This window comes from Folsomia candida, unplaced genomic scaffold (assembly GCF_002217175.1).
Source record: "Folsomia candida strain VU population unplaced genomic scaffold, ASM221717v1 Fcan01_Sc069, whole genome shotgun sequence".
Lineage (NCBI taxonomy): Eukaryota > Metazoa > Arthropoda > Collembola > Entomobryomorpha > Isotomidae > Folsomia > Folsomia candida.
Window position 1 is genome coordinate 226,667 of NW_019091261.1, and position 14,889 is coordinate 241,555.

The following is a 14,889-nucleotide window of genomic DNA, read 5'->3' on the forward strand; positions in this document are numbered from 1 at the left end:
AAAAAGTTGGTGAACCTTTTTCGAAAATTGATGCTCTGTCCTAACGCAACAGGAAGAATTTTGTCACAAATCAATTCAGTCGAAGTCGAATCTTTAATCCCAATAGATTAGGTATCAAATGAAACCTTTGTGCAAAATTCTGGTGGAGAAAAAAACAAGTAAAAATTAATGCACGCTGGCATTAATAACGCTGTAAGAGAATCTATCTGAAGTTAATTTTACCTAGCGTAAATTTTGGTAAAAGTGTTGCACAACGATTTTTTCAAATTTTATAATCTTTGCAAAAATGGTAGAAATCTCTACAAGTTTACAATTTCGCATTACAGAGTGAATTATTTGACATATGTATTAATATTGCATATTTATTTCTGACCGTTGCAACGAATCGTTTGTGGCAAGTTTAATTTTGTAATGTTACAAATACGATTTTTTACATCAGTTTTGGTAAACTTCAAAGTCAAGAATGAATTATTAGGATTGCCTAACATACCATATTTAATTTTTAGGTGTTGATTTTAGAATTTATTCTTGCAAAAGAATTGATGCTCATCACTCGGATGTTTAGAGTTTAAAGTTTATCTTCGCTTAATGATTGGAAGTACAATTATTTTAAAAGGTACAGATTTTCCAAGTTATCAATGACAGGGTGAATTGCCTTATCATATTTATGCGAAAATTAGACGCCACATTAAAAAAATTGGCAAGTTACAGTTCGAAAAACCTAATCAGATAAGTTGTGACCCAATCTGAAATTACAGTGTGAATTTACTATTTGTGTTTTGAAACATTATTTTTGACCACCCACCACCACCACTCTTAAATTTTCATCATTCTCTAGAGAAAGATCTGGCGAAGAGAGGAAAGACTTTTAGCCGAAGCAAGAGATCATTGAATTGTGTGAATTTCTTCATTCTTTTTTTTGGCGAGAATTAGACGCCGTATTTAAAACTTGGAAAATTACAGCTAGTTAAAAAAACACCGCTTAGATGAGCTGAGGACCAAATTCCCACATGAATTGCTCACTGGATGTGCGGGCACTTCATCCCCAACATTTCATATCCTCAAACTTTAATCCCAACACGTTTCATTCCCTCCCACCCTCAAATCTGGGTGCGAAGTGTGAGGATATGAAGTCTGGGGGAATGAAATGTGCGGGAATAAAGTGTAGGGTATGCACTGCCTTAAAACCGCCTCACCGTGTTTTTTGACGTGCAAGAGAAGGTTTCCGACGAAGTGAAAACGTCGATGGAGGCGAGCGGGGGAGAAATCGAGTACGAAACCGTGGTCAGATTGAAATATATGGACATGCTCATTTCAAGTACATTACAAAATAAATGTCAAATTTTCGAATTTGAAATTTTGGAAATGTAAAAAATAAAATATTTTGTATTTTTGCAAGAATTTTACAAAAAAAAATAAATTTCTGAAAAATTGAACAAGTGTTACGCCAAAAAAGGTCTTTGATAACACAACATTTAGGTATCCATTAAGTTTGGTTAAGACTACTTCAAAATTTCGTAATATCCGTTTCAAATCTTTAAATTATTTAAAGTCAAAATTCTCAATTTTCATAATTATATGAAAAATAAATTTTCTGAATTTCTGAATTCGACGTCACAAAAGTAAAACAGCAAAATTTCACAAAAGTAAAACAGCAAAATTTATTATACCGCTATTTATTATTTGTTAGATCCCTCCTGGTTGGTTATTTCATTTGTACATAATAGTTCAAAATTTCAAAAAATTTTCAAAAAATTTTCTGCCCACCCGTGACCCGATCGGAGCGGAAGTGTGTTGAGTACACAATTCCTGATTCTGACGTGACCATTGTGAAATATTGAATCGTGGTCATTCCCGGCCGAGGGCGGAATTCACATGAATCCCCGAATTTATCCAGATCTCGAGAAATTCGATCCGGGACGATTCAGCCATGAAAATAAGGCAAAAAGACATCCATACTCGTACCTCGCGTTCGGAATGGGACCCAGAAATTGCATTGGTAAATATATTAACATTTCGTATGTAAATTATTATAATTTGCGTAATCGAAATTTTTAAAAATATTGACGCAATTAAACACTACAGTCATTAACCACTTCGCCCCTATAACGACTATGTGGCGTATTTGACCTTTACGCCAAGTACGACCATGTGGCGTAAGTTCCCTTGGCACTGGAATACGACGATGTGTCGTATTGACCCTTGACAACGGATACGACTATGTGGCGTATTTTCCGTTCACACCGGCCTACGACTATGTGTCGTATGCGGAAAAAATTAGGTCATTGCCTCTCCAAGCAAAGCAAAGCAGGAGTTATGAGTCAACAACCCGCCCTTTAGGCGGGAAGATAAATTGTCTCTTAGGAAATAACATTGGAAAGGGATGCAAAATAAATTTATAGCCAAGTGGCTATATCTAGCCAACACGCCGAGTTGTGAAAACTGTTTTTTGCAAGGAAATTTCGACACCGATTTATTTCAACAACGCTTTACGATAAGATTAGAGAAATTGTTTTGCTCGCATGTAGCACAAACGGGCGTTTTGGGCGAGAAAACTAAAAGTTTGATGAATTGCATCATCGCATGGATTTAATTATATATCACAAATAATCTTGCCGGTAGGGTAAACTACTTCAAAATTAATGACTACGTATCGGGTGCCGCTGAAATATCTTTTGGGCGGGAAAATTAAAAATTGAGAGATTGCCAGGAATTAGTAGAATTTAATTTTCCCGCTTAAAATTGATTTCTATTCACCAGATGCGCCATAGTCTATTTTCGAGCAATTTCCTCTCACGGGATAATTATTCATTGTCATTGCTGTGTATTTAAAGTCATTGTAAGGATTTTTGGTTTTCCCGCCCAAAATCGGCTCCTAAGGCGCTTTAGGCGCTATAATCAATATTTGCAAGTTTACGTACTAATATGCAAGTATTACTGCATGCTTGTCTAACTTTTCATGCAATTACAATCATTTTTAAAATTCGGCGTGTTGGCTATTTTCGGCTATAAACATTGGTGGCTCGCCACAACTCAAAAATGCAAATTACAACTCAAAATCCCTTCTTGAAAGGTTATTCACATCAATTTTCATAAAAAAGTGTCCAGAATAATTCCGGTGGGAACACCATTTTTTAATTCATGGCCCAGGAATTAACGTCATGCAGTAGATAAAAATTTCGGGGTCAAGGGAGGTAAAAATTCGCGGTTACTAGGGGTGAATGGTATGAAAAAACTCGTCTCCTAAAATCGGCAAATTTTGTAAAATAATTTTACAAACTTTAAAAAATAGAGACGCCCTTGATCTGAGCAACTTCGCAAAAATTTGTAAAGTTGATTTTTTTGCGAATATTGGTAACATTTTGATAGTTTATAGAATTTACGGGTATTACAATGTTACCAAGATCTCCATGAATTGCCTAATTATTTCCGAACGTTAATTTTTGCAATGTTACTATTGCTTTCAGACTCTCCATCCACCCAAAAAAGCTTTGGATCAAGCAAGTCCGACGTCGAAAAAAGGCGTCCAGGCACGACGTCCAAGAATCATATTAGCCGACAAGCCGAATTATTCTATTATTTAACACCAGTTTATTTTAGTTTGGCGTTCAAATTATTCAATTCGTGGCAAGAATTTGAGTAGTTGAGTGACTTCTACTTCTAATTTGAACGCCAAACTAAAATAAACTGGTGTTAAATAATAGGATAATTCGGCTTGTCGGCTAATATGATTCTTGGACGTCGTGCCTGGACGCCTTTTTTCGACGTCGGACTTGCTTGATCCAAAGCTCTTTTGGGTGGATGGAGAGTCTAAAAGCAATAGTAATTCCCCTAATCGTAAGATGATAAGTTCATAAAATCTTACAAAACTTTTCAATGGCACGAAAATTTTACATTTTTTCATTTAACAAATTTTTCAAACTTTGCTTATAGTAGAATGCGATGGTGTGAAGTGTAATCCTCCGATTTGGTGGAAATTTTGCAATTATGTGGTCCAAGTCAATACGGACAACCAACGTTTCTTCAGATAGTTTGTACAATGGTTGAAATTAGTCGAAGTATTTGAGGGCAAAGTTGAAAAATATGCGATTTTTTAGCACGGGAAGAGAATTGAAGTTGATTTAAGCTTCCACCGCCTTGTAAAAATCGCCTCAAAAATGCTTTCAAATTTTACGATGTTACGAAAAACCTCGGAGAGTGTGAACTAAAAGTTATCATTCTTTGACGACAAAAAATTCCCCACTTATTTACCATGAGAACAAAGTTGAACCTAGAATTTTTAGAATTAAACTACGTACCTAACTAACAATTTTTGACGTTTTAGCCCAACATTTCAATTAATTTACCCTTCAATAGTCCTATCTGATGTTAACTTAAATTTGTTAAGATATTTATCATAATGAATTTCCGACGTTAAAGTCTATCAAAAAATTAACAAACTTTCAAAACCTTAAAAAAATATTTCACGCTTTAATTAACGGCGCAAACTTCCGAAAATTTTCACCAACTTGCAAAGTCAGGTGACAAACCTATTCTAAGCGTTCACAGATAACGAACGAGTAATATTTTATTAATTTTGTAAAAATTGGTAAATTTACTTCCCTGCGGTTGCAAAAAATTGCGATTTTGCAAGCTTTCAAAAATTTTCAAGACCAATACAATTGTGGATTTTGCGAGGGCGGCCGTAGGCCGCGTGAAGCAAAATCAAGATTATATGATTCTTCCGGAAACGGAATATATCACTGTAATAACTGTTGTAGTGATTGATATCACGTAGTGTGTGCAGTCCCATATTTTCAAAGTGCATGCGCACAATGAAAAAGTAAGAAGAAGGAGCCCTACTTGCCACGTCGCGGGTCCGGTAATCTTCACTATTTCAAAGTCACCGAATTTCATATTTTAATTAGTGGGGGAGGGATGGAGGGCAGTGATATATTCCGTTTCCGGAAGAATCATATAATCTTGATTTTGCTTCACGTGGCCTACGGCCGCCCTCGCTAAATCCACAATTATATTTCTTCTTCCTCCAACTACATATATCACTGTAATAACTGTTGTAGTTGTTTAAAGTAAATATGAAATTCGAAAAAATAAAAAACCGAACAAATATGTAACTTGTTTAAACAGTTTTTACTACCAAATAATTTGCTAGGCATCCTTGACCTGTTACATATGTAAATACAAACTTAAATATTATATCATTATTTTAATTTAATTACTTAGCAAAGAATTTGCAAAAGTGGTTCTATCATCTATTTTCTTATTGTAATGTTTAGCAAATACATTTGAACGATTGCTCCAGCCAACTCTTTGAAAAATGGCATCAACATTTACCCCACGACTTGATGCCTTTGAGGTCGCAGCGTGCCTAAAACTGTGACCTGTATAAATACTTGAATCAACTCCAGCCATATCTAAAGTTTTACATAACCATTTGCTAATGGTCTGAGATGTGACCGGTTTGTATGGAGAAACAAAAGATATGAATAAATTAGCACTTTCTCCTCTCAATATTTTAGTTTTTTCTACATACATTTTCAAATTGAAAATCGGACACAAACTTTTGTTCTCGAAAGAAGGGATGATTAAAATTGGATTCGGATTTTTTATCGTAGTTGTTTTTAGAATTGAAGGAATCTTGATTTGAATTGGATCTCCCCATAAAATGTCGTGTATCTGTATTTGTGAAAACACTTGTGCTCTTTGAGCCGTAACTAACGCTAATAATGCTAATACCTTAAGAGTCAACTCTCGTAATGGAATTGTTTCACTATCTAATGATTTCAACACATCGAGCATTTTACTGGAATCCCATGTTAATGAATATTTAGGTGTGGGCGGTCTTAACTTACTAATACCCTTCATAAACTGAGTAATTAACCTATGTTCGCCTATTTTACAATTATCAATATCGGGAAAAACTGCTGACAAAGCTGATCTAGCAGTGTTTATAGAAGCATAACTTAAACCTGACTCGTACATGTTAGCTAAGAACGACAAATATTTTGACAATTCATTATCATATACATTCCATTTCATAACATTACAAAACGATATCCACTTTTTAAGAGAAGATTCATACTGTTTCCAAGTACTGGCACTACATGATGACTTTAGAATTGAAATGACGTTATCTGGCAGATTCAATATTTTAAATGATTGGCTGACAATAGTGCTGCCATTAATGTTGTCTTGAAACTCAGTGGATGACTCCTATTAGAATATGGACAAAAAAGAAGATCGTTAGCAGGTTTCATAATAATTATTTTTGAAATCTTTAAGTTATGAAATAATGGAAACCACGGTTGGTTTGGCCAATTTGGGGCAACTACAATACCCTGGCAATGCTCTTCCCTGATTTTCTTTAAAACTCGAGTGAGTAATTTAAAGGGAGGAAATGCAAAAAAGAATTCTCCCCATGGTTTAGTAAATGCGTCCACCCATTCAGCGTCCGGACAAGGGAACCAAGAAACGAAGCGAGCACATTGATTTGTTTTATTGGAGGCAAAGAGATCAATTACGGGGCTACCTAATTTGTTACAAATATTATAAAAATATTTGTCCCCTAATTTAAAATCATAACTATCGATATCCAAACGTGAAAGTGAATCAGCAACAATATTATCCTTTGTGCTAATGTAAGAAGCAAATATTATAATTCTTCTCTTTTCACACCACTGCCATATAATTTTTGCAAGCTCCTGACATTGATAGGACCTGCAGCCCCCATATTTATTTATGTACGATATTGCAGTGGTACTGTCTGACCTAATAAGAACTGATTTATCTGTAAAATCTACCAACGCCAGCAATGCATTATACATTGCAAGTAACTCTAGTTCGTTAATATGCCTTTTAGCCTCATTGAAATTCCAATGACCCCTAGTTGATCTTCTTGCTGTCGTTGCACCCCAGCCAGTTAGAGATGCATCTGTTGTTAAGGTTAAAAAATATGCTTCCTGCCTGATTTTCTTTCTAGAATGAGAAATATTCTTTATCCACCAATTTAAATCTGCGACTCCTTCATCAGAAATGGTGACCTTGTGATTATAATTCTGATTTGAGATAAAAAGGCCATCAATTTTCTCCATTTCTAACTTTCTAGTGTATATTTGGCCATATTCTACTCCCGGACACGATGATATTAATGTACCAATCAACTCAGCTAAATTTTGAAGAGGAACAGAACTCATATTTATGACACCCTGACATTTTTCTAATACTCGTGTTTTCTTTTTGTCCGGTAAAGATATTTCCATTGATTCTGAATCTATTAAGAAACCTAAGAATTTTACTCTCTGGCAAGGAATCAATCTTGATTTTTCATCATTAATTGACAAACCCAAGAATTTAAGTAATGAAATTGTTATCTGAGTAGCCCTTTGACATTCTGCATATGTTTCTCCTACTGTTAGCAAATCATCGAGATATGATACGTTAACTATAAGTCTGGATCGCAAATAAGCCAGAACAGGTTTTAAAACCTTTGTGTATAGCCATGGTGCTAATGACAATCCAAATGGAAGACATAAGTATTCATATAGAATACTTTTCCACCGAAATTTCAAAAATTTCCTAGAACTCTTATGCATTGGAATCATGTAATAAGCATCTTTCTGGTCAACAACGGTAAAATAACAGTTTGGTGTCACTAATGCGAGTGCAGTTCTTATATCTTCCATTTTGAAATGATCAACCAGAATAAAATTATTTAAAAGTTTTAAATTAAGAACAAACCTACGAGAACCGTCTGGTTTAGGAACTGTGAAAATGCTAGATAAAAATTGAACTTCCTCTTCTTTAGAGATTTGAATAACTCCACTGCTAACCATCTCATTAATACATGAATCAATATAACCTGATTCAACTTCATTCATTTTAGGGATATTAGGTTCTTTGGCCTGACTAGGTGTGTGATTAAATATTAATTTATAGCCCGAAATAGCCTTAAGTACAAAATCATCAGAAGTTATAGTTTTCCAATTTGCTACATAAAATCTTAATCTACCTGCCTTCTCATTTGTAATATTTTGATTTATGGTTGTCGAAATTGTCGTTGTGGATAATTTCCTCGGTTGAATCCTCGCTGGTTGAATTGTCCCCGAGTTTGACCTCGAAACTGCCCTTGCGTCCCTCGATGGGTCTGGAATCGTGGGAACGGGCGTTGGAAGTTTAAATTTCCGGTATTTCTTGAGAAATTGTATGGACGGAACCGAGTAGTCCTTGTCATTGACGATCGAATAACAGTTGAAGCTGCTTTTGACGTCTTTAAAGTTTCGCTCAAATTGTCACCAAAAAGATATTCCGATACTGGCAACTGTTTATCAATTATTTCTCATTGCAGAATATTATTACGATGTAACATATTGAGTAAATAAATAATAATAATCACCTGTTTGTTGCAAATTGCACTGTACTCTGGATTAATTAATTTTTTCACTTCCTGACGGCGTTTCATATTGCTCGCCTGCAGCTGATCGCCCAAAATATTTCCTCCATCAATAGCTAATTTCAAAATCCTTTTCTTCACCTCTTGAGGGATCTCATTTGAGTGAGTGGCAACCTCATTTGCAATTTCGGCCATTGTAATTAGACCAAAGCTAATTGATTGTTGAACTTGTTGAGTTTGGATATCTGCCAGCCTTGCCCCCGTAGGTAAATGGGCCCAGATTTCAGAATTCATTTTCAGAACAGCAAAACCCTTGCAGTTGGACGGAATTTTTATCTGATCTTTGAGTTTTGAGGCAGTTTCCTTTGTCAAAGGACGACTAACTGTTTTTGAAAACCCCTCAGAGATTTGTGGAAGCAGATCGGGACCATATTCAATGCTGCCCTCAATATCTTTCATAATCTCTACCAGCTCGTTATCGTCCTGACCATCTAATTAATGAATTCATTCTTAGATTTTAAACTTAGAGATAAAATTATATTTTATTTTTCGTGCAATATTATTACCATGTGGTTTATCTTGAAACATATTTGCAAAATTCTCAGATTCCTTCTCCTGAGAATTGTCCTCCTCGTCTGAGAGACCAAGTGACCAACCCTTGTCCTTTGGAGTCTGTCCTTGAGGAATATCATTCTTCCCTACTGCTTCTTTCAAAGAATCCAGCTCTTTTTGCTGAGTCGCAATAAATATGGACATTGATTCTACTTGACCTTTTAACTCGTTATAATCCGACATGGCTGTTAAAACCAAAAAACATCGGAAATTAAAATTAATGTGGGCCAGCGCGGGACACCACGTCTCCGTCACCTTTTCAAGGTGGCTCGGAGTTATTTTGTTTAATTCTTCACAATTAATTATATTTTCTAAATAAAAATACCCTCAATTCATGGGAATTACTCTAGACTTACCTGGTGACCGAATGAGACCTCTTATGTTGAAAAAAAAACTGGAAATCTTCTTTAAAAAATTACAATTTTTCACGGGCTAAGATGGCGACAGCACAACACTACCATGAAATCAACAGTGAAGATTACCGGACCCGCGACGTGGCAAGTAGGGCTCCTTCTTCTTACTTTTTCATTGTGCGCATGCACTTTGAAAATATGGGACTGCACACACTACGTGATATCAATCACTACAACAGTTATTACAGTGATATATGTAGTTGGAGGAAGAAGAAATATAATACATAATGCCGAGCAATCTTATTCGTATATATTGGTAGCAATTTATCACAAAATGTTACATTTGACGTCAAACTATTTCTAAAATGATTAATAAAAAAATATTAAAGCCTCTCTTAAAAGCTTGAAATTAATTTCTTCGTAAATATATAAGCAAAATCCGAAAATTCGAAATATTTATTTGATGATTGTTATGCAATGAAAACTTTGAGGCAATTCACGTCAACCTTCGTAAGTACGTAACCACGTAAATTTTCGAAACTTACTAACTTTGGACAAAACTTGGGGACATATCGAAGGCAGCTTATGCTTACGAAATTTACAAAACCTTACGAAGGTAGCCTATATATTAAATGTATTAAATTTCGCAGGTGTAGCGATGGGTGTAATTCAGCATATACTGGGTTGGATGCCAATGAAACGTGGAAATGTAAATTATTTTTAAGGAAATTTTTGATTCTCTGCAATTTAAATTTGTCATATTTCTGATTAAGATCCGTACTGCAGACGTAGCGCTACGCAATTTAAGCTTAGTAAACTACGCTTTAAAATTATGACGATCTACCCCCCATTCGCACACAATTGAAGTTTTACAGAAATTGAGAATTTTGAGAAACTACGGCACTGTCAGTCCTAAATTTTCTCAGATTATGATGATCGGGGACTTTGAGACTGACAGTGTCATAGTTTCTGCAAATTCTCAATTTCTATAAAAGTTCAACTGTGTACGAATGTAAGTACACAGGAGAGTACTTATGTATGACACGGATGAACATCTAATGATTTAGTTTAACATATTCAACTATTCATCAATTAATTTTTGACGTTAAAGCCTATCAAGAACTTAAAAACTAACTTTTACTAAGAACTAACTTTTTGAACTAAGAGCTAACTTTTTGAAGTTTCAAATCCTCAAAAAATAAATATTTTAGCACAATGCACCTTAAATTCAAGCACTTCGTGCAGACATTGGTAACTTTGTAAAATGCGTAATTTTTATCAAATAAATTTACAAACTTTTACAAAATAAAAAAGACGCACTTGAAGTAAGTTTACAAAAATGTGTAAGCTAATTTTTCTAAGAAATATTTATAGCTATGCTTTACATATATTAAATTAGTGAGAAATGTTAAGGAATATGAGAAATATTATGCTAAATTATTAACTATTTACTTCTGATTAAAAATATCATTTGATTTGAATTTCCCACAACATAAATCAACCAATCCTGATTTTTTACCACTTTTTACCACTTTTTACCACTGTGATGGTAAAATTTAAAACACTGGTTTCGGGCAGGAATCAAGTTTAAAACAATATTACAAAATTTCGTTGTATTTAGGGTGACCATATTTGTCCTGACTAAAACCGGTACATTTTTCGGCCAAAAATTTTTCCGAAATATCTAGTGCTTGGCAAAAAAATTTGCCATAATATCTAGTGCTTGGCGAAAAAATTTGCCATAATATCTAGTGCTTGGCGAAAAAATTTGCCATAATATCCAGTGCTTGGCGATTCAGATATCATCGAATTTTGAGAATGAGCCAGGAAAGGAAATTAAGTAAATATTACATGCATGTTACTAGTATTTATGTACTAAAATGTACTTTTACATCAACATTTTGGTGAAAAAGTGAAATAATTTAATTTTTCCCCATAATTAAAAATACCGGGACACTTTATCAAAACCGGGACATTTTCGGGACAGGGTTTGAAAAGCGGGACATGTCCCGGCTAAACCGGGACGGATGGTCACCCTACTAGTATTTATCTCAAAACCTGAACAATTCTTTTGAAAACGTTTTTCAAATATCTAAATTTTCTAATTCCATGAAAATGTGGTTATTCGACGCCACAAATGACAAACACCAAAATTTGATAAACAGCTATGCAAATTAGGTAACTCCACTCATCGAGCGAGATCAAGGAGGGGTAAGATCGAGGTTTAGATTTTAATATTAAATATTTTCACTTGTCATTTGGCGTTCAACTCATACAATTTTCATTTTATTTTAAAATTAATTTTTCGAAACTGTACCTAGTAGAGCCAATTGTAATGACCAACGCCTATCGCGCGCCAAAAAAAATTAGTAGGAGCTATGTTAGACAGTTGTACTATTTTTTTTGAAATGCCCATGCAATTGTCCATCAGAAACCATGTTCCGAAAGTTCTTGTGACCGAAGGTGCCAAAATAACATAAAGGCCAAACCGACGTGTTGCAATTTTTCAGCAACATTTTAGTGAAAATAAAAATCCAGCATTTTTCAATAGCTCAACAAAAATCGTAACTAATCGCAAGATGGTCAACCGTTCTACAAATTGATCCTTATGGCCCATGCTAATCCTTATGCCCTTAGTGTACAACCTGCCCATCGATTAATTAAATCAATAAGTAAAATATTTTCGATAATTAATTTAGCGTTAAAATTTACAAAACCCTAAAATCAAACCAGTCCGGAAAACCTTTAAAAAATGATATATTAGCAATGCTAACCTCCTAACCTTGGAAATTTTATAAAAATTCCCACCAATTTTAAAATATTACGAAAGGAAATCAAAAAGTTGGGGAAGCTAAATATTTTTCAAAAATTTATCCTCTTTCCTAACGAAACGGGTGGAATTTTGTCACGCGGGGAAAAATCTTTTCGCTCGGAATTTTTGTAAAAATACGGAATTTTTTGAAAGCTGGAAAAATTTTCTGAGATACTAAAATTTTAATATTCAGAAGAATCGTTTATCTTTTGGTAAACTAAAAGAGGTCACAAATTAATTTATACTGAATCTTTAATACCATTTGTTTATGAATCAGGTGACATATTTATACAAAGTTGTGGTGATGTAGAAAAAAAACAAATATAAAATAATGCACGCGGACATTTGTAACACTGTAAGAAAATCGATCTAAATAACTTGATTTTATCTGCTGTATATTTTGGTAATGTTTCGCACAAATTTCTTTTTAAAGCTTTTAATCTTTGCAAGCTTGAGAGGTTTGCATTACAACAGAGAATATTATCTGACGTAATATTTCTCCATATTAATTTTTGACCCTTACAAAGACTCGTATCATTCGTGGTAAATCTAATTTTGTATAGTTGCAAAAATATATGGCATAATTTTTCGTGACTTTAAAGTCAAGATTTAAATTTTAAGAATACTCTTCATGTAAAATTTAATTTTGGTTGGTATGATTTTGCTTGGGTTCTGTAATGTTCGTGATTCGTATTTTGCAACAAAAGAATACAAGTAATCCACTCTGATGTTTGTAATGCAATAATAAGAAAAGAAATCCTCTTCCAACTGAACCTAAGCTTATTTAAAGAAACTTAATTTTGAATTCAAAATTGAATAGAAACCAAATGAAAACGCATGCATGTTTTGTGAAGAAATTGGATTATTTATCGAAGACAAAATACATTGTTTCACGATTTATTTAAGGATTCTGACCGCGATTTAATTGTATATATATACAATTAGCAAGCATGTATTTAATTGTATTTAATTTGTAAATATTTGTAAAATTATTTTACAAAACGTACATATTTTCCAAGTTATCGATGACTGCGTGAATATTTTTATGCGAAAATTAGACGCCACATTAAAAAAAAGTTCCGGTTCAAAAAGCCCAATTAGTTTACTGGTGACCGCATCTGTAATTACAGTGTGAATTGTCTTTCAGTATTTTGAAACATTAGTCTTGACCACCCACCCCTCTTAAATTCACATTTTTCTCTAGAGAAAGCACTGGCGACATTTGTGGTTAAAAAATATTTTTAAATTTCGAAATATTTATTTCAAAACTTGACAAATTATTTTGAAAATGTTTAGTAAACTTCCTAATTCTGCGAAAATCACATTTCAAATTATCTGAAAAGTGAACAATTTCGACGTCATAAAAGCAAAATACCAAAATTTGGGAAATAAGAATTCTTACTAAGATATCCTAATCCAACCACTCTAGTATGAAATGAAGGTGTTAAACTATAAGCTAATTATTTTAATTGACAGATGAAAATTTCACTCTCAAATCTAACAATTAAAATAACCAGAATTTAGCAATAAGTAGTGTTAATAACATATTTTTTCCATGTTAAAGTTGTCATTTCAACCAACTTGCATAGATTACGAAGAAAAGTCGGGCTAATTCTTGCTCAGTTAGCGAGCGCATCTTTAATTTCCTTCGTAAAAATTGGTAAAATTATTTACTGGGTTACAAACATCGGAGTGAATTATTCACAGCATTATACTAATTGTCGTCTACAACGAGCGGATCTATTCATTAAACCTTAAATTAAATTATTCGTAATAATTATTCTGGCGTTCAAAGTCGTCCAAAATACATCCATTCTTCAAAACCTAGAAAAAGTGATATCTTAACAATGCTAAACTCTAAAACTTGGAATCTTTTCAAACATTCCTACTAATTTATAAAGGTTACGAAGGAAAAATCAAAAAGTTAGTGAAGCTACATATTTAGCAAAACAATTATAAACTTGCTAAAATATGGGCACTGTCGTAATAAAAAAAGGTGAAATTTTATGAGGAGGAAAAAATATTTTTTGAAAACACTCAACATATTTTCCCACGTAGTCTTTGCAAAAATACGGAATTTTTTGAGAGCTGGTGAAATTTTCTGAGACACTAATATTTTAACGTTTAGAAGAATCAATTAACAATCAAGTATCGTTCATTTTTGGTAAAATTTGAGGTCGCAAATTAATTATACATTATACCGAACCTTTATTCACATTAGAATAAATTGTAATGATGTAGAAACAAATTAATGTAAATTATTGCACGCGGGCATTTGTAACGCTGTAAGAAAATCTATCTATACTTAATTTTAACTGATATAAATTGTTGTAAAAATGTTGCACATAGGGATTTTTGTAAACTTTATAATCATTGTAAAACTGATGAAAATATTTGTAATCTTACCAGGTTTGACTTACACAGTGCATTATTTGACATAATATGATTGCATAATAATTTGTGACCCTTACAAAGATTCGTTTCATTTATGGCAAGTCTAATTTTGTATTTTTACAAATATGTTGCGTCAGTTTTGCAAGCTTGAAAGTCGAGATTTGATTTTCAGGAATGTTACGCATTTTACAAAGATACATTTCTAGGTGAATGACTCGTTTGAAGTGGAATCATTGGTGTTTTTTTAACCGAATATATATTGCGAAAACAATTTAAAGTTTTAGAATTAAATCACTCGGAAGTTTGTAACACACTAATTAGAATTTCTA

At 33.5% G+C, this 14,889-nt stretch overlaps 1 protein-coding gene across 1 annotated transcript; it reads right to left on the reverse strand.

The window, feature by feature from the left end:
* Positions 1 to 8,035: 8,035 nt before the first annotated feature.
* Positions 8,036 to 9,184, reverse strand: LOC118433680. The gene is made up of 3 exons (XM_035845857.1): positions 8,956 to 9,184; positions 8,393 to 8,880; positions 8,036 to 8,317 (listed from the first exon to the last, which is right to left on the reverse strand). The coding sequence occupies exons 1-3, from the start codon at positions 9,182 to 9,184 to the stop codon at positions 8,036 to 8,038; spliced, it is 999 nt and encodes a 332-aa protein (XP_035701750.1).
* Between the last annotated feature and the right edge of the window lie 5,705 nt (positions 9,185 to 14,889).